The 18,725-nt window shown below is 38.4% G+C and overlaps 1 protein-coding gene across 2 annotated transcripts in view; it reads left to right on the forward strand.

Moving 5' to 3' along the window:
• LOC135207311 (glutamyl aminopeptidase-like) overlaps positions 1 to 18,725 on the forward strand; it is a 76,876-nt gene that overhangs the window by 27,150 nt on the left and 31,001 nt on the right. For both annotated transcript variants that reach the window (XR_010312950.1, XM_064238998.1), the window contains exon 2: positions 28 to 793. Coding sequence is in view for 1 of the 2 variants with exons in the window: in XM_064238998.1 (XP_064095068.1) it covers positions 102 to 793 (692 nt within the window). In the remaining variant the exon portion in view is untranslated. The remainder of the gene's footprint in view (positions 1 to 27; positions 794 to 18,725) is intronic.

Raw genomic sequence — 18,725 nt, forward strand, 5'->3', positions numbered from 1 at the left:
ACACCATTCATATTCTTTATTTTTCAGACTAGCAACTTCAATGAACAAACAGTGAAAGTCAAACTCCGAAAATCAGTGAGAACGTTCCAGCTCCCGCTGAAATGGGTCAAGTATTTGTAAGAAGATCAACAGCTGCTCTGCTGTTCCTGGTGGCTGTCTTATGCATCGCCTGCGTGGCGCTTCTGGTGCTCCTCCTGGCCCCAGACTGGCATGATCCGGGAGGTCACATGACCGCGGGTCCGCAAAGTAACCTCGCTCAAGTTTTTGGCGTAGCGCCGAACCACGAGCATCGATCCTCTCCTCCGACTCAAAGACCCCAGGCGACTATAACGCAAAGGCACATGACCACCCAGCGACCTCACCCAACCCCAGTTCCCTCCTCTAGCACTACCACAACGGCGGCCCCCAAGGAGCCTTGGGAAAGGGAGTATCGCATTCCGAGAGCCACCACTCCCATTCACTATGACCTCTTCCTGCACCCCGACCTTGAAACGGGGAGATTCGAGGGTAAAAACACCATCACCATTGGCGTGATTGAGCCCATCGATTACCTTGTGGTGCATGTGAAGCAGATGAATGTGACCAAGACCGAACTCAAGGATGGGTCGACGGGACAGCCGATACCCTTAAACGATGCTTTCGAGTACGAGCCCAATCAGTTTTGGGTGGTGAGGCCCAAGGGTACATTGCAGCCCAAAAATTATTCTCTGTACTTGGAATTCGAAGGGTCCTTAGACGGGTCCATCGTCGGACTGTATCGCAGCTCGTATACGACGAAAGATGGAGAAAAGAGGTAAGTACATTCCTTTCTTCGTGTTACTTATCAAGTAAGTGCGGCATGAATAGAGGGTATAATAAACTGCATAAACTAAAGCCGTACTTAATCTACATTCAGACTTCTCTCGTCTTGTCCTAATCCTTAATACATGTGTTGTTTCTACCCAAATTTCTTGCCTCTGCTTTATGGTTATTTTCCCATCGAATGGCAGCAACCACTGCATTTCGAAAAATGTAATGGCATGTCACTAAAAGCTAGCTTTGCATGGTGAAAGGGAGTTTTATGCTTCTTGAAAAACAATCAAGGATAAATAATCACATGAAATTGTGCCTGACTTGGTTGGTTCTTTTCATTTTTTCTGTTTTCGATGGCAGACTTTATGGCTTGTTATTTGTTATCCTACACTGCTTTCAGTGAAATGCTAAGATATTAATTTTAAAGATTATGCAATGGAAACGCTAATCTCACCGTTTCCTTCATGATGTCTAAGACTTTGTTTCTTTTAGCTTTTATCTTTTTAATCACTGAATCAGACGTGAGAAATTTGTAGGTGTTGAGGAGATTTGTTAATTATTATCACCTTGATTATTAATATCGTATTCATTGTACTGAGGTTATGCTTCTTCTTGACTCATTATGAAAATATTATAGCAAGAAAAACTATCTTTCCAACAAAACTATCCGTCAGCAGCCCATTTCCAATAAAACAACGTCAAAGCTGCTCTGTTAGTAAAGATACTAATAACAAAGCTCACGATGACCATATCCCCTCCGCACGACAGGAATATATCACGAATAACGACGGCATTCCTAAATCCAACACCATTTTTGGGGAGGCAAAAGATGAATCAAAAGCTTTCGAACGATTTCATACACCACGGAATGAGGATTTAGGGGACTTGAAGGAACTTTCTTATTTGGTGGCTTGAGGAAAATATGCAGATAAGCAAGATGACATATGACCGCCAACATCTCAAGTGGAATGCATTTCAAAGGTCTGATAAGTGCTCGTCGTTCCTGAAATGAAAGGCCCTCAGATGGCGGCTTTCTGGGGAACACAAAGCTCCGGGTGAATTCACCGATGCTAGTTTAAGAGACAAGGTTAGGTTCCTTGGAAATCACAATTCTCGTAGGTAAATCATTCGTTTTCTTACCGCAAAGAGTACATTTAAGACTTACTACATAAAATGTGAAGAAATAATACCATACTTAACACTGGACCTTGATACATACGAAGTATACTTTTATTACACCCTCAAAGTAGAAAGGCCACCACTCAAGAGAAGAAACTGAAGAAAAGAAAGAGAGAAATTAAATGGAGAACCGGATCCAAACGACTGTAACAGAATGAAGCGGACACGACTCTTCAAACTTCATCTCTGATCATAATTACGGTATTGTTCCACAGCCAATTAGGCATTCCAGGTCGTCAGTCTCTTGGAACAATGGGCAACTGGCATTACACTATTCTCCCCAGTTTTAAGAATTTGGTATCTCATTTCCTCTCCGGAGGAAAAGAACTTTCGTTTCCTACTGTATTTTACGAACGGCGGAAAACACAGAGGATTTGCTTAATCGCGGATACTTCCTTCTTCTCATCTCATCATCCACGTAAAGAACTTAAAAACATACGCACACGCACACGTACACGCACAGGCACACACATGATAAACCTGAAATTCTACCGCTCACGTAAACATGACGCCCTGACCTGAACATTTTTCCGCCGTCAGGTTTGAATTATTTCGGCTATTAATTAACTGTTTCGATGTTGATCCAAAATTCGCATCAAGGATATCGAACGTACCTAAAGGGCTTCTTGAGTTAGTGCCAAGGTAATGCAAAATTGGTTGATATTATCAACAATAAGTTCAATTTTATGCACGATTGTTAAAATAGTCCGCAGCGCAATATGCCGATAAGGATCGAGTCCACAGATTACGATACAAAAATTTTCAAAAAAAAAAAAAATGTTTGTTGTGCAAAGATAAAAATATAAGGCAAGGATTGAAACGAATTTAAAGTACACTGCATGTTTTATTATTATCATAAACCAAATCTGCAACTGTAATTTCAAAACTCAATCCTCCATGACACTGCCAGAAAACCTGTTTAGCAGGTATGTATAAAAGTAATGGCAGGTGTAATAAGAAGCTAACAATAATTTCTCATTTCTCCCAAGACCTTAAAGGAGATAGCGAAAGAAAAAATGATACATCTACTTATAACGATATCTTTTACTTACCAATATGCAGCAGATTGAAAGTTTTTACTTGAAATTGAGGCTTCCTATGGGACAAGCTTCTCATTCTCTCTGTGTCATGAGGCGTCTCCAACACTCAGTTACTTGAATGTCTGGACAGAGAAAGAGAAAGTATGATTACAACAACACCAATAATAAATCACAGATTTATTTATCTGTAGAAAATAATAGAAGAGAATAGAATATTGAAATTTGGCCAATGGCCAAGCACTAGGACCTATGATGTCATTCAGAGCCGAGACGGAAATTGACAGTAGAAAGGTTTGAAAGGTTTAACAGGAGGAGAATATTGCAGTTGCACTGTGACTGAGTTGTTAGGAGAGGGTGGAAAGCCAGATGGAAGAAAGAGAAAAAGAACGAAGGTAGAGTGAAAGGAATGAAAGGTTTGTTTGTTTGTATGGTGTTTTTACGTTGCTTGGAACCAGTGGTTATTCAGCAACGGGACCAACGGCTTTACGTGACTTCCGTACCACGTCGAGAGCGTACTTTCTGTCACCAGAAATACACATCTCTCACCCCTCAGTGAAATGTCCGAGAATCGAACTCGCGGCCACCGAGGTGGCGTGCCAACACCATACTGACCCTGCCCCTGGGGCGCTTGGGGAATGAAAGGGGTTGCAGCTAGGGTAATGCTTACAGTACATTGCATGAGGTGCTCCGACGGCACGAAACCCCTACGGAGCTACACAAAATAAGAGAACCTCTTTTTAATAAATATAAACAAGACGTGATCCGACCTCCAGCTTACTCGGGACGTGTGCAAGATTTTCCCCTCATGCAAAAGTTATAAACATTATATTCGTAACTTCACGTAAATTAAAACGTGCTAAAATCTACAGTCAAATAGAGCCTGTTTCACCAACGAAAATTGAAATATACATGCTATATTTTTTAGAAATAATTTTTTGTGCTGTTTAACATGCAAATTATTTATTTTTTACATTTTCATTCTAATAAATAAATAATAAATATCATATCTTAACGTATAATTCCTGTATCTTTAACTCGGTGCAAAGCCCCCTTTTCAGACCTTTTTAGGCTCTTGCATGACCTTTCCTACTTCCCCACCAACAACAACATAGTAGTTTGTAGTCCTACTCCCCGAATAAGCGATAAATCATACACTTTACGTTGTCAAACATATTCCTAGGTTTGTTACTTCAGCTGGTACTAGTTGGAACAATGCTGTGACTCCTTGTCTCTGTCCTTGGAAGGAAGTAACAAAACAATGCTGACCTAAAACACGTGGCCCAGCCCTCGAAGAATTGAGTTAGAAAGCTGTTGAGAGTTGGCTTCTGGCCAAGGGATCGCGGATCACCGCTCCTTCGGGTTGTCCACGAAGGTCGTGTTTTCCTTTAATGTTTGTTGGCTGTTCTGTCCTTTTCTATTTGCTGAAGGGAACATAACGATTTATTATATTTTCTTCGTGAATTAACCTAGTAGTTATTGTTTTCATTTATCAACTAATTGTTTGGATCTGTTAGCAGATGTGGGCTATACGAGGACGGGAAAATTAAATTATTTATAAAAGAATAAATACTTAAATACTAAATTAATGTAAACTTACATATTTTTTCAGACTGTTTTAAAGAAATATGTTTGCCATGTGTTCAAATGTGAGTTCTGATACAAGATACACGTACACTTGTTGACGGCATATTCAAGGATATAGACATGAAAACTGAGCACAATTTAATTTACTGTATCCTAGATATTGATCAGCTTACAAGGTGGATTTCCCCGTTGAGAGAAACTGTCTCTCTCTCTCTCTCTCTCTCAAGGTAATATTAACAACACGAGCAGATTATTTCTGGCTTCAGGAGAGAGTCCTCCTTATACTAGGGGGAGGGGCATTACCTGATGACCTTTCGAAGAGGAATCGTTGCGATAGAAGCCCTAATAATAAAAAGTAAAATAAAGAAAGAAACTCGTGGTTGACTTACGCACCTCTCTCCCTTATGCTGCAGCCTTCTAATCTGATGGTTTAGTTTTGTTTTTATTGTAATTTCCCGTCTATTTGATTGGATCGAGTTTCCAAGTCTCATGTCATTTTTCTATACTCGTGCGATCGTGGGTTGTTTCGATAATACAAAAAAAAGGGACGTTCATTTTCGCGGCAGACATATTCTTGTTTGTTATAGCCTAATCTTTATCTATATCTTTATGTGGATCTAATATATTTTTTCTGCGTATTTAAATATGGTAGTTTTTAATCAACAATTCTTAATTTAATCTTAATATTAGTTTATCTTCGATTGGTCTTTTGGCCATCATGTTTCCGAAGCCATTAAGTTACGCACATTTCTGACATGAATAACAGGTCTGGAATATATACAGTGATATGCATTTTTCCATTGACCATTTGAAATAATACACCAATGCTGAAGAACAGCTGAACGCATTTTTATCAATGGTGGCAGCAAGAGAAAAGGGAGAAACAGTCGTTTGTAAAATATGAAAGAACTCGCTAATATAAGGCGTCACAATTTATTTACAAAGAAAGAAAGGGCAGTAGAAATTAGTAAAACGATTACCCTCGGTTTATATGTGAGGAAAGTAGGAAAACCAAACCTGCAAACAGAGTGGTGGCAAGTATGATGGGGAGGGGAGGGGAGGGGATATGGGAAGCATTTTCCTAGAGTTTAGCCGGAGGAGCGAAGCCAAACCCTGGTGACCGGTTGAAGATCGACCGCTTCACCTAAGTACTTTTACTTTGACCGACGCTTCATTGCTTCTTTGTAAAAAAAAAAAAAAAAGGGAAAGGGGACCAGCAATGAAAAGATGCAAAGAGAGAGAGAGAGAGAGAGAGAGAGAGAGAGAATAAGGAATTGAGTTAGAGGTTGGAGCATTACCTAGAATATTAGATGGAAAATGTTTCAGACGCGAAGTTGCTGAAATTATGATTTATAATTTTTTACAATTACCACAAAAAATATTCATAACTGTTTTCATAGTTATATTTATCTCATTTTCCTGCATAAAAAAAAAATACAGCGATTTGCAAGGTAGAAACATTCAATGGATAGACAGGCCGTGATGGCGTGAAATAAGATTAGTGAAGGGGAAGTGTTGTGTTACGGTTTGGTAACAAAGAGAGAGAGAGGAGAGAGAGAGAGTGAGATGACAAAGCGAGAGAGAGAGAGAGAGAGAGAGAGAGAGAGAGAGAGAGAGAGAGAGAGAGAGACTGTCCGTTCAGGTACTGGAGTTGTTGCTGGCCTGTTGACAAAACAACCTTTACAAAATCTACTTTCTCTTACAGACAACAAACCTCACAATGCACGCGTCTCTCTCTTTTTTTTTATAGATTTTATTGTTTTTTTATTATTTATTATTGCTGGTTTTTGCCTTCTTGTACCTTAACTTTTGTTCCTTTCCGGAGAACACATCCAGCTTTAGCCCAGTACCACAAACAAAAGCTGACGCCCAATACGATTATTTATTCCTCTGACTTGCTCATATCGACTAAAGTATTCCAAAATTAATCGGATTGGCATTCCAACCAAATTCCCGTAAATAATACTACTTATTGACTTCCCTGATCTTTTAACTTTTCCTGATGCCGCCATTATAAATTTCCGTTTTTTCACAAGAAAAACAAATTCAGATTATGGCAACTCACCGTTTTGTATCCATTCGGCTCGAGGGTGCATTTATTGATATATAAAACGTTCATTTTTCATAAGATACAAGCAAAAACCTTTGTCAATCCCATTTTACAAAATATCTTGTTGGGAAGGATATGAACAAAGTCAAACTTTCAGTAGAGGACTCCACACGAGGGACTCTATGGTTTGAAAAGCGTGTCGGGAGAAATGTACGAGCTTCAATTTTGGAAGGACCCTGTACGTTTGAAAATGCTGAGCGCAGTAAAGACTAGGGTATTATGTTGTTAATATTATAACATTACCGGTTTCTCTCTAAATACAAAACAGCTGCATATTCGATGAAATCCGTTACGTTATTGAAGTGTTCAGCTTTTGTTGACTGCTTCTATATTGGTACTGTGTGTGTGTGTGTATGACCTTAATGAAGTAATCATTGCAGAGAAGAGACACAGAAGAGAGCAAACTCTTGAGAACGTTATTCTCTTAAACGATCAATAGAAAACAACGGGAAACCATTTTCATGGCGTCCTTCGTGGGAAATCTCAGTGCATCATATCGGCAGTCGTCTTTGAAGAAAGTCTCGGATTCCACCCCCTCCCTCGGAGCAATAAAAGACGACACGAGACGAGGAGGACAAAACCAGACGAAGAGGAGAATAATCGAAAGCTGTCTTTAGGGAGAATTTCTCAATGACGTCGACCACCCACTCACGGGAACCTTCTCCCAGGGGCTTCTCCTTTCCTCCCACCTTTTCGATTTCCATTAAGACGCGGCCTCCTCCGGGAAATTCATTTGCAATTAGCAAGTGAATTGGCAGCAGTTAGGAATGAATAACGGAAATAAAATGGGCGTTTAATGCGAAAGGGCATCACAATAATGGAAGGAAACCATCGCACCCACGTACGAGGCAAAGGCAGTGCCACCTAAAGGTACACGCTCTGTACGAGGAGCCATCCGTCACCACCACTACCCAGTCAAAATTCATTTTATACCGAAGTAATGACACTCTATTCGGCGTCTTCTAGAGGGGTGTAATGACGTTGGTGCTTTGCGAGTGCTTTTGTACAACTTTCAGTGACTGTCAGTTGAATGGGGTGCAACTGCATGGCTGGTAAAGCTTCCTAGTTTTTCTGATAACTGCTACTTTTGACCTACTGAGTAGCACAGCTAAAGAACCCTAGTGATGCACTTTTACCGCCCGTATAGACGTTCACCTTATCGAGACATCGAAAGGATGCCAGACGATAATTAGCAGACGGGAACGGGTGACAACCCCAGTCAGACAGATGGACGGATTTCATCCACAGACTGCTTTCATTCACATGTAGTTGTCCATTGAATTAGAGGGAACTTGCGAATAAGTAAGATGGACTAATGAATACATGATTGAGTGAATAAAGATACTGATCAGGAAGATTATTAAACTTTTTCATATTTCTAACAGCCTGGCTGATAAGCTGAAAGGAGTGCCAGTTAAATTGAGAGAAAAAAAAGCAGAGCTCGTAAAAAAAATCAAACAGGAAACGATGGCCGTCTGTTGGGAACATTATCGAGTCAGTATCATCAATATCGTCCTATATTATCCAAACCAGATTTTCCACTTCATTCTAAAACCCAAGACCCCTTTCGCAGAAAAGGTCACACTTAAGAGACTTCTAGATTCGCCTTCGTTAGCAGCGTTTTTATTATACTCATTAGCTTCACCTGCACCTGGGCCCACGTGACCCATTATCGGGAAATCGCAGAGTCTTACGAACTCTTTCACAGTAACTCCAACAATGCGATAAAAATAGCTACTCATTACATTATCCGCAATTTTTCTTGGAAGGTTTCTAGCCATGAATTGTTTTGTTTGTTTGTATTTTCTAGATCATAGCTTCTTTAGGAAAGGATTCTTCTTTCCCAGCATAAATGGTTTCATGTTGCTCCAAAACCGAATTCGATAGGCTCAGAAATAGCAGCAATTAAGAATATACTATGCTTGGTTTTCTGCTTCATGTTTTTTTGTTTTGTTTTGTTTCGAATTTTATTAGGGTTTGTGGGCCACATTCTAAAACATGACGAAAGTTTTCTGAACATTTATTTCATACAATTTTCCATTCTAAATTCGAAGGATGTATATGGTAACGGCATTACTTGGACGATGATCAGTGAGGTCTACATAACTTCCCACTATGTCATTTTATTTCGGGGGTCACTGATTTTTAGCGCATTCATAAACGTATGACAAACAGCGCTTAATTCGCTAGTGTTGACTAACTTCCTACAAAACCAGTTTAGTGATCTTGTAATTTACCATCTTCATCAGTAGCTGTGAAATATATAGCTCAGTATACTCTCAGTAAACAGATCCTTTCCTGTAGATTGTGCAGAAAATTGGCCCATATTTAAGTTATTTGATTCTCGAAAACAAGGTCTATATATGATATCACATTTTGGGCCGTGGTGCATTTTGAATCATTTCGCCAGTCACTCAAGAAGTTATATGTTCGCGCTACTTCATCCAGGGGCTTCCAGACTGCCCTAAGAATGAGCAGTTCCTTCCTTTGCCCGCAACTGTGACGATAACAAGAGGTAAAATTACCCTGCTACTTGCGCCAGGCTATCGGAAAGGCTTTCAAAATTCTTAGTTGGCTTTACGATTCCGAAATGACCCCCGTTCCTGCTTTACTTGTATCATTGGACTGTTGAATCGTTCAGAGATAAATCCTACAAAGAAACAAGATGTACAAGACGTCTATACAAGCAATATTTTAAAATGTTCCCATGTTCAAAACGTATCATCCCTTGAGTCTTATTCAAATTCACTTTTCCTGTGCCGAGATATTGTTAGAATAAAGAACTACATCGTCAAGGTTCGCGGAACCTAAGACGTATTGCACTAAACAATTACTTATGATATAATCATATGGATATAACGTGCGGACGTATTTATGTATATGTTTGAATTATCAGTTACGCGAAAAAATTATATTTTCCTTAAAGGTTTCACAAGAAAACGATGCATCTCTGCCGTCAAAGACCATGGCTCTGTGACACAGTAATAAGGTTTACAACATCCAAGGATTACAGCTTTTCACTACGAGAGAGAGAGAGAGAGAGAGAGAGAGAGAGAGAGAGAGAGAGAGAGAGAGAGAGAGAGAGAGATATGCAAAACAAACTTATTGTGCCCATAAGAAAAAAATTAAACACGAGATATTTGCACCCCAGCTGCTCTTTAAATAGAGCTTTAGAGTAACGACACTTAAACACAGAAAGGGGTCGCATTACATAATGCATACTCGAACACGAGCATTCTCAAAAAAAAAATGAAAAAAAAAATCAACTCACAGAAACCTGTCTTTTAATTTGCAGTGGCGGAGGGGGTGGGTAGGTGGGGAGGGGCATGTTGTACAAGCTTTCTAATATAGACTCGGGTAAACTAAGACTCATTTCAGACTATTTATGCAGAAGTACTCGTTTGTCTCCTCCTCGCTGATTATGATCATTGTGAAGTGTAGTGTAAGCAATGTTGCGAAATAAATCACATTAATCTGAATGAAAAAATAAGAATTTACAAGTGATCTGAATATCGAGTCGAGCATAATTATACTACCGCTGTTTAGGCGTATTTATTACTACCCTGTGGGTTTCTTCCTATTCCGTGCACGGTCTTCATTCCGTTCCGACCAGTTTCCCGTACCTTAAGGCCAGCGCTGAGGGAATGGCAGTGAAGTGGGCCTGTCAACTTTCACCACAGAGGTATAACAGAGTTCATTTTCACTTCGTCAGGCAGGTCTTGAGAGAATGTGTACTCTCTGGACGGGTTTCGCAAGACGATTGCATTTCATTCAGATCTCTAAGCTTTTCTCTCTACTTTTTGTGGCTGCAACCATCTTTTGTTATAAACGAATAGTAGCGCAATATCTTGAAATATGGGAGACCGTAGGTAACGAGCACGGATATCAACCAAGCTATTGCTCGATGACAGTTAACGAAAGAACCCTGCAGGCTATGACAACTTCACAGGGTAACCAGTCTTTCGTAAATTCCTTCAGAATACTTGGTTGAGTCGATTTTGCCTTGAAAGATGATTTTTTTCTTGCTCTAGAAAAACTGACATTTCTTCGCATGGTTAAAAAGTTTATGTAAACACAGGCATGCACGTGCGTGTACTTTCACACGCACACACAATGACACACATGAATATAATGTGTGTTTGTATGGCCAAATTGAAAAAAATTAGAATATGGTCATAAGCATAAACTTAAGAGAGAGCAAAATATACCTTAGTTTTATCCATTACTAATCCAAATGATGTAATGTTATCAAAGAAGGAAAGAGAAAAGCTGAAATTGGGGACTTTCCCCACACCTCCATGATATCAATGGAAACGTTTCCCAGGTTTAAAATAAGAAGAAAATTAGAGGAAAAAAAGAAACCAAACCCAACAACCAGAATTCTCGTCAACTCTGCGAGTACTGGAAAGACAACAATTCGGTGACCGTACAGAAATGCCGGACGGTAAAACGTCTCCTCTACCCTCTCCCTACAACAGGGAAGGTCACTTGCATCTAGCATACTATGGCCTCCGGGAGCTGGCTCATTTGTATTCCAGAGACGTTGCCACTAGTCCGAATCCGCTACACTATCACCTCGGCGGCCAGTCTTTCTCTTCAACAATCAGATTTCGTAGCCACGTGAGGCCAGCTCCTACGGTTGCAAATTCTGCCATTTTCGTTTTTCCTGAAGACAACTTTTGTGCTTTGAAAGTCCCATGACCAATTTCAACTGTTAATATTTCGAACTTTATCATAAACATTGCCTTAAAATGTTATTTTCATTTTGAGTTTATCCAATGAACGACCCTTCAAATACCCGCCAGAGAACCTAATGAGGGGATGAAGTACATTGGCATCTCCTCTTCGTGAATGATGCGGTTGTGCAGTAATTAAAAAGATGCATTTGGGTTAATAATTCAAGATATGTACCACATCCATCACGTTTTTGCCATAGAATTAAAATGATCGTAATCATTGTATTTGCCTGTCAATATGTCTGTGGGAAAAATAACTGTGGTCCCAGCAGAAATCCTTATGCCTACAAGGAAGACAGGCTACGGAACGATTTGTGGAGTATCCTTTGGTACAGATTTACATTCGAATGTACGTTTTTTCTTTACAAAATGATGTAAACATTTAAATTATACTCTTCGCAACTATTACATTAGTTTAATGGATTCTTTCCTAATCTACTGCATCCGTTTAATTGTGCTGTATTTTACTCATATATCAAGCTGCTATTGTTCCTTCTAATTCCTGCGACTATAATTTCTTCGTAATTACTCTGCCATCTGTAAGAACTCCATTGTTATTGCGAGAGGAAATCTTGACATTTGCATATTTAGAAAGGCTCCAATAAACCTGGTTTTAATGCACAGAAACCTATTATCCGTTTATTCCTTCTTTCCTAGAAATTATCATTATTATTATTATTATTATTTTACTGCTGCTGCCGCTGTTGTTGTGGATTTAGAAGTATAGGCGAAAAGAAAAAAAGATTTGCTTTATATCAAATATTTATTTTTCCTCGTATTTCCCTTATATTTTATAAACTGTCTATTGTAAGAATCTTGAGGACAACTTGGAGCAATTGTTTTCAGTTAAAAAAACAAAAAAACTGAAAACTGAATACCCTGACCTTGAATGAGCTTGCGTGTTCACTTGTGGCTACGTATTCATGGTTGTACAGCAAGGCGATATTCTTTCAAAAGCAGGTACTGAATTGCGCCTAGAAATCTGTTTATTTTCGTGATTTACATTTGCATAGTATCATTCTCATTGTCAGTATAGTGGTACATGGCATTTAAGTACATTCATTTTATATAATTCTATATTCCTCTTTCCCTATAACCCCATCATTGGTTACGTTTGAAATGAACAGCTGCATTATGAGATACGTACATTAAGAAATTCGTTTTTCTCCAAGGTCATCAGGACGACAGATGCATTCTGAGAATACGTATAATAAGAAATTCGTGTTTCTCCAAGGTCAACAGGAGGACAGAGCACATTCTCTTTCCCAAGGTGTTTGTCATCTTTTTCGTTGTTGTTGATGGGTGTAAAATGTTGTCAGCACATACCATCAATCGGTGTGTTTTTATAAAAGCTTTCTGAAAAACATCCAGCACAGAGATAGGCTTGGCTCCCATTGTGTTGTATTGTAATGTCTTCAACGATATCGCACGTCTTGCTGTACTTACGTAAATCATTCATTTCCCGCACTATTATATCTTGTAATATGGGAGTTTTTTTTCCTGTAACATAGTAATTATGGTCTCCGCTGTTGTTTTATACAGTTTTTAGGCAGAATCCATTTTATTATATTACTCAGGCGAGGAATTTCCACTGTAAGGAAAATTATAACTGCAAGAGGGGAAGAGGATCAGGACAATCATTCAACTCATACTACATGATTACAAAACTGTAATCATTAAACTATGGATACGCAATATAATTATACATGTATACAGACATACACACAATATATATACATATATATATATATATAAATTATATATGTATACATATACACACATATATTAATATATGTGTGTTTGTGAATTTCTTACAAACACCTTAAAATTTCCTAAATTCACGAATATCGTTCAATATCCAGTTCACTATATTAAGGACTTAACTTGCACTAAATGGGAATTGATTAGCAATAATACCCCTTTGATATTCGGAAAACAAAAAAAAAAGGAAAATAAAGGTGGAGAGATTGAAAAAACCATTTACCATTATAGTTCGGCGTTAGCCAATTTGATGCACGGTTAATGACGTGGGCTCTGTGCAAGAGCATTTGATACATGATAAATTCGTAAAGTAACTAAGTCTACGGGCATAACCAGCCCAGTTTCACGGGCAGAACCAATTCCGTTTCAGGGAATCCCTTCTCACCCCCACCCACTTCGGAGGGGGGCGGGAGGTAGGATGAAACCCCATTATAAACCATTTTAAGGGTCCCCACGATAACCCTTCCAAGTTTCATGCCCATCGGACCAGCCGTTTGGCCGTTATTGAATGACAGACGGACAGACACAACGCCCTTTACAGTACCTATAGTAAGAAAAGTGCTTCTTCTGTGGAAGGATTTAAACTACTGCCTGCTTTACAAACCATGAGACAATGACTTAGACCACTGAACCATCAAGAAAAACGTAAAATTACATCGAATCTGATGCACATATACGTACTTGTCAAATTCAGGTCCCGTACTTAGAATCGATATTAAACCATCTCAGTAAACCGTGAACTTTTCTTTCATTCAAAAATATTGTTTAATATCCAATTTACAGTACCTTTGGGATATCTTATACCCAAGGGGAATTATAATTGTTCAGTGCCTTGTCAACATTGGTTTGTTTGTTTGTTTGTATGGTGTTTTTACGTTGCATGGAACCAGAGGTTATTCAGCAACGGGACCAACGGCTTTACGTGACTTCCGAACCACTTCGAGAGTGAACTTCAACATTGGGAGTCAAACTGTTGCCTGGTTTAAAAACAATGATGTCCGGTGACTTTTGACCACTGAGCTGCTAAGCGATGTATAAACTGATGTCGACCCTGCTATACATAATATTATGCCCGCCGAATTCAGGTTCTTCACTCAGAATCGATATTAACCCAACTCCACCATGGATATTAGGTCACAAATACCATTTAATATCTTGGCGATAACTTATGCCACGTGTTACAAACTTAGCAATCATCCTTCATGGTGGAAGTGGGTTGATACCGACACCAAGTACGAAACCTGAATTCAACAGGATTATGGACAGTAGAGCCAATATCAACTCCTATCTCTCTTGATGGCTTAGTGGTCTAGGTCACTGTCTATAGTTGTTTCTAAAGCTGTCATCGGTGCGAATCTTGCAACGGGCAAAGCACTTTGCATTTTTGAATCCCTTAAGTGGTAAGTTATTCCCAGGGTATAGTGAAATGAATATTAACCGATATTTTCGGCTAAACACTTAATATTCGTGTGTGTGTGTATGTATAATAGATATATATATATATAGTATATATATATATATAATATCTATATATAATTAATAAGATTAATATTATATAACTATTATTAATATATATTTGGATAATATATATACACACAAAAGGGTATCTATGTATGTATACTATATATATATATATATATACACACAAAAGTGTCTATGTATGTATACTATATATTATATATATATATATATATATGTATATATATATATATATATATATATATATATATATATATATATACAGAGTGAAAAGACTACCGAAAAATATTAACATTTAATATCAAATTAGAAAGATGAATAAGAGAATAGCCTTTGCTAACATAGCACCCTTCTCGTAAACATTGCTGGAGAGAAATTTGGCTTTACTTGTGCATTTAAGCAATGCGTAATATCTAATCAAACACCTGAGATTGGATTGCCGCGCATTCACATTTAAAAGAACTCAGAAACCACTTTTCCGGTTGCTCTCAAGCAAACACTTCTTTTGTGAAGTGGTATGTGGACTTCGAATGAAACAGAAGTCTATGTGACAATAAAAACAAAATTTGAGCACTTTAGTTCAAGCTCATAGAAAATTCTGGGCGTTCAAAATCTAACGAATTAACGAAATGGGCTAACTTGGGGTACAAATGTCTCTCTCTCACTCAGAATCAAGTTTGGCAATTTACTGAGAACTGTTAGATGAGAAGTTTATCGAGCACACATTCTAAAGCAGTGACACCGCTCGACCATTCAAATATACTGTCAAATTTGAACTCTATTGAAGGTCTCATGATCCCTACAGCTGGAATGGGTCATTTGCCATATTTCTTGATTTTTGGTTAAAATGGTTCCCTTTACATAGATTTCTATCAGGGGCGTCATTTTATTTTTGTTGGGGGCGGCAAAGACGGTTTGGAGAGCGAAGCGAGCCTAATCAACTTTTTTTTTTTTTTGAGCTATTTTATGTATTTTTTTTGAAGCCACGTGAGCAAGGTATTTCAGCAAAAATTATATACTCCCACTACTGTTTATCTCATAACTGGTATTACAATTAGTAGACAGAAGGATCAAGAAACGTAATATTTTCGAGAAATTTCATGTTTATGATTGCACATTTATAAAGAAAACATGCAGTTACTTCTTGGGGCTTGAGGGGTGAGGGGGCCAAGTTGAGGCTTCGGGGTGGCAACTTGAGTCTTGTGGTTGGGCACCTCCCCCACCCAAAGACGTCCCTGATTTCTATTGGTCGATAACACAGCCGTTAGCCTGAAGTCAACTGTTTCCAAGAAATTAGCGAGGAATCTGTTCTGTGCTCGTTTTTGATACATGCTACTTCGGCTTTAGTGAGAGTGTGAGTTGAGTCGAGTTTGTCATAACAAAACTGAGTAGGAATTTTTCAACAATAATTTTAACTATACATTCAGTTAATGAATTACATTGTTACTTGTATAACTGCTTATAACAGAATGTAACTTCATAGTTCGTGAAGGTTCATGTTATATTTGATCCACAACCTGTCACATGCAGAAATGTGAGCCGTCTGTGCGTTATAGGAAGTGGTTTAATACTAATATCAGAGTTTGCTTTGTGACATTATAGAATGCTATACGAGAATTTCGGAAAATCTATTGACTGAGAAGTGAATATGCCGGATTCAAGTTCAGGGTACACCAAAACCTCTCTTCCTCTGAAGCCATGACTTAACTTCTCGAAAGTTCTGCTTTACTAGATAAAACCACTTTAATTCGATTCTAGGTTAAATGCTGTTCACTTCCTTTCCCAGACTTTCATTTCCTCTTCTCTGTGCCTCAGGCCCTTGGTAGAAAGGGACACGGGATCTCCCGTCCCTCTGTCAATTGTAATTTTGAGCCGGAGAACAATATGAAATTTTGATATTTTGAGTTCAATACCAAAGATAAATGTAGGAGGAATGTGTGTATATTCTTATTGTGTTCTTATATATATATGATATGTTGTACTAGGAATGATTTGAATATGGTTGCAAATGATATTATAAGGTTACTTATTAATAATATCAATAATAACAGGAGAGGTTTATATTCAATACATGGCAATATAATAAAGAATAATTACGTTCCTTTTTTTTAGAAAAATTAACTTTTTGAAAGATGACATTTATTTTAATTATCTTTTTTTCTGAAAAATGAATAGGTTATTAAAGTTTCTAATTGTAAATAATTTTCTGTTTGTTTATGTACAACTTTTACTATGTAAATCTACTCGTGTATCTCAAGGTTGTAAGTCTTTAATAATAATAATAATAAAAACTGTATTTGAAATAAAGCGGCCAGTAATCTTTGTTGAACTCTAACAACTTCATTACTTGAGACGCCGGCCATCAAAAACTTTTGGAACGCATTGAATCACAGGAAGCCCATAAAAGACGACAAAACTTCAGTTGCTCATCTTATCATCTGGCACTGGTCCTACAAACTTTTGAGGGGGTGGGGGGGGATGTGCCTTTTTAGCGTTAAGAATTTTGACGTTGATGTTTTATTATGAAAGCCCAAAGGCATAATAATGAGAGCAATTAAAAACCTATAGTCTGAAAAAGTCGACCTCACGTTACGAATCAAATAATTAACGTAATAAAGCTTAGTCAGTGAATGATAGATATTCGCTGCTTGTCTTGTGACTCTTTCGCTGCTCGACATCGGGGGGGGGGGGGGGGGGGGGGGGGGGGGGGGGTGGGGGGGGGGGGGGGGGGGGGGGGGGGGGGGGGGGGGGGTGGGGGGGGGGGGGGGGGGGGGGGGGGGGGGGGGGGGGGGGGGGGGGGTAAGAGGGAAATACTCTCAGTTGGTAATTATTTTTTCTTTCACTTTTTTTTTTGAAGAGTAACATTTGACCTTCAGAGTCACCCGTCACCTTTCTCAAGAATGGTACAGTGGAAGATCATTGTTACCAGTAAACGTTTTCTACGCATTTTCTACAATGGAACCTCCTTTACCGTGATCAGTTGTTGTTCTCACGCTTTCTCTTAACTCACCCCCGTCCCCGACCACCAACTCTCTCCTTGGTTACCCTTAAAATCGTTGTCTTTATATTTATCGTTTTATAACCACTATAATTTGACGCATTAAATTTCCTAGATAAATCCTTCGTATAAAAAGTTACTTTTACGTGATTTTAAGAATCCCCCCCCTCCCCAACTATCGCTTTTAGAGCTAAAGCTAAGGGCCTGGGAATTTTCCAGTAGTATTCACTACAAGCGTAGGAATCTATTTACCACATTCCTAACCGACACCCCCCACTTTTTTTAGACCCCCAAAAATTAAGTCCGTTCCCACAGCTGACTTGCTATCTGCCCACTCAACTTCTTCAACTCTGGTTTAATATTCACCTCCAATGTATAAAAATATGATTCTAGAAATGGGACCAAGTTGTTCGTTATACCGATACGGACAATGATGACCTTGTTATAACAATTTGATGTTTTTATAGAAGTCCCGTTCGATCTTGGTGAATGTGTTATTCATAGTAAAGTTTAGAGTTCGTGAATCTGGAATGTGACCATGATGAGATCCCCCATTTTAAGTAATCCCTTAGTCTTACTCCTTAAATATAAATAAATAAATAAAAACAGCTACGCTGTGCAACAGATTCAGTGGTCTTAGCTCAACAACCTCCTCCCAACACGTTACGACCATTACCTTCGATTCCGATGACTTCAGTCGAAATCACCCACAGACTATTTCATTCCATTATTCTGGTCTGACGTCTTCAGACTCAGTCAAGAACTTAATAATATATATATATAATATATATATATATATATATATATATATATATATATATATATATATAAACATATATATACATATTTCAATAGGATCTACGTACAGTAATATTTTTGTTTGGCCAGATGAAATATATTTCGTCCACCTCAGCAAGAATATTACTGTGGATCCTTCTATTTGTAACCGAGAAGCACGATATGGTGGTGTTTCATTAATTAAATTTAATATATATATATATATATATATATATATATATATATATATATATATATATAACATATTG

Source organism: Macrobrachium nipponense, chromosome 32 (assembly GCF_015104395.2).
Source record: "Macrobrachium nipponense isolate FS-2020 chromosome 32, ASM1510439v2, whole genome shotgun sequence".
NCBI lineage: Eukaryota > Metazoa > Arthropoda > Malacostraca > Decapoda > Palaemonidae > Macrobrachium > Macrobrachium nipponense.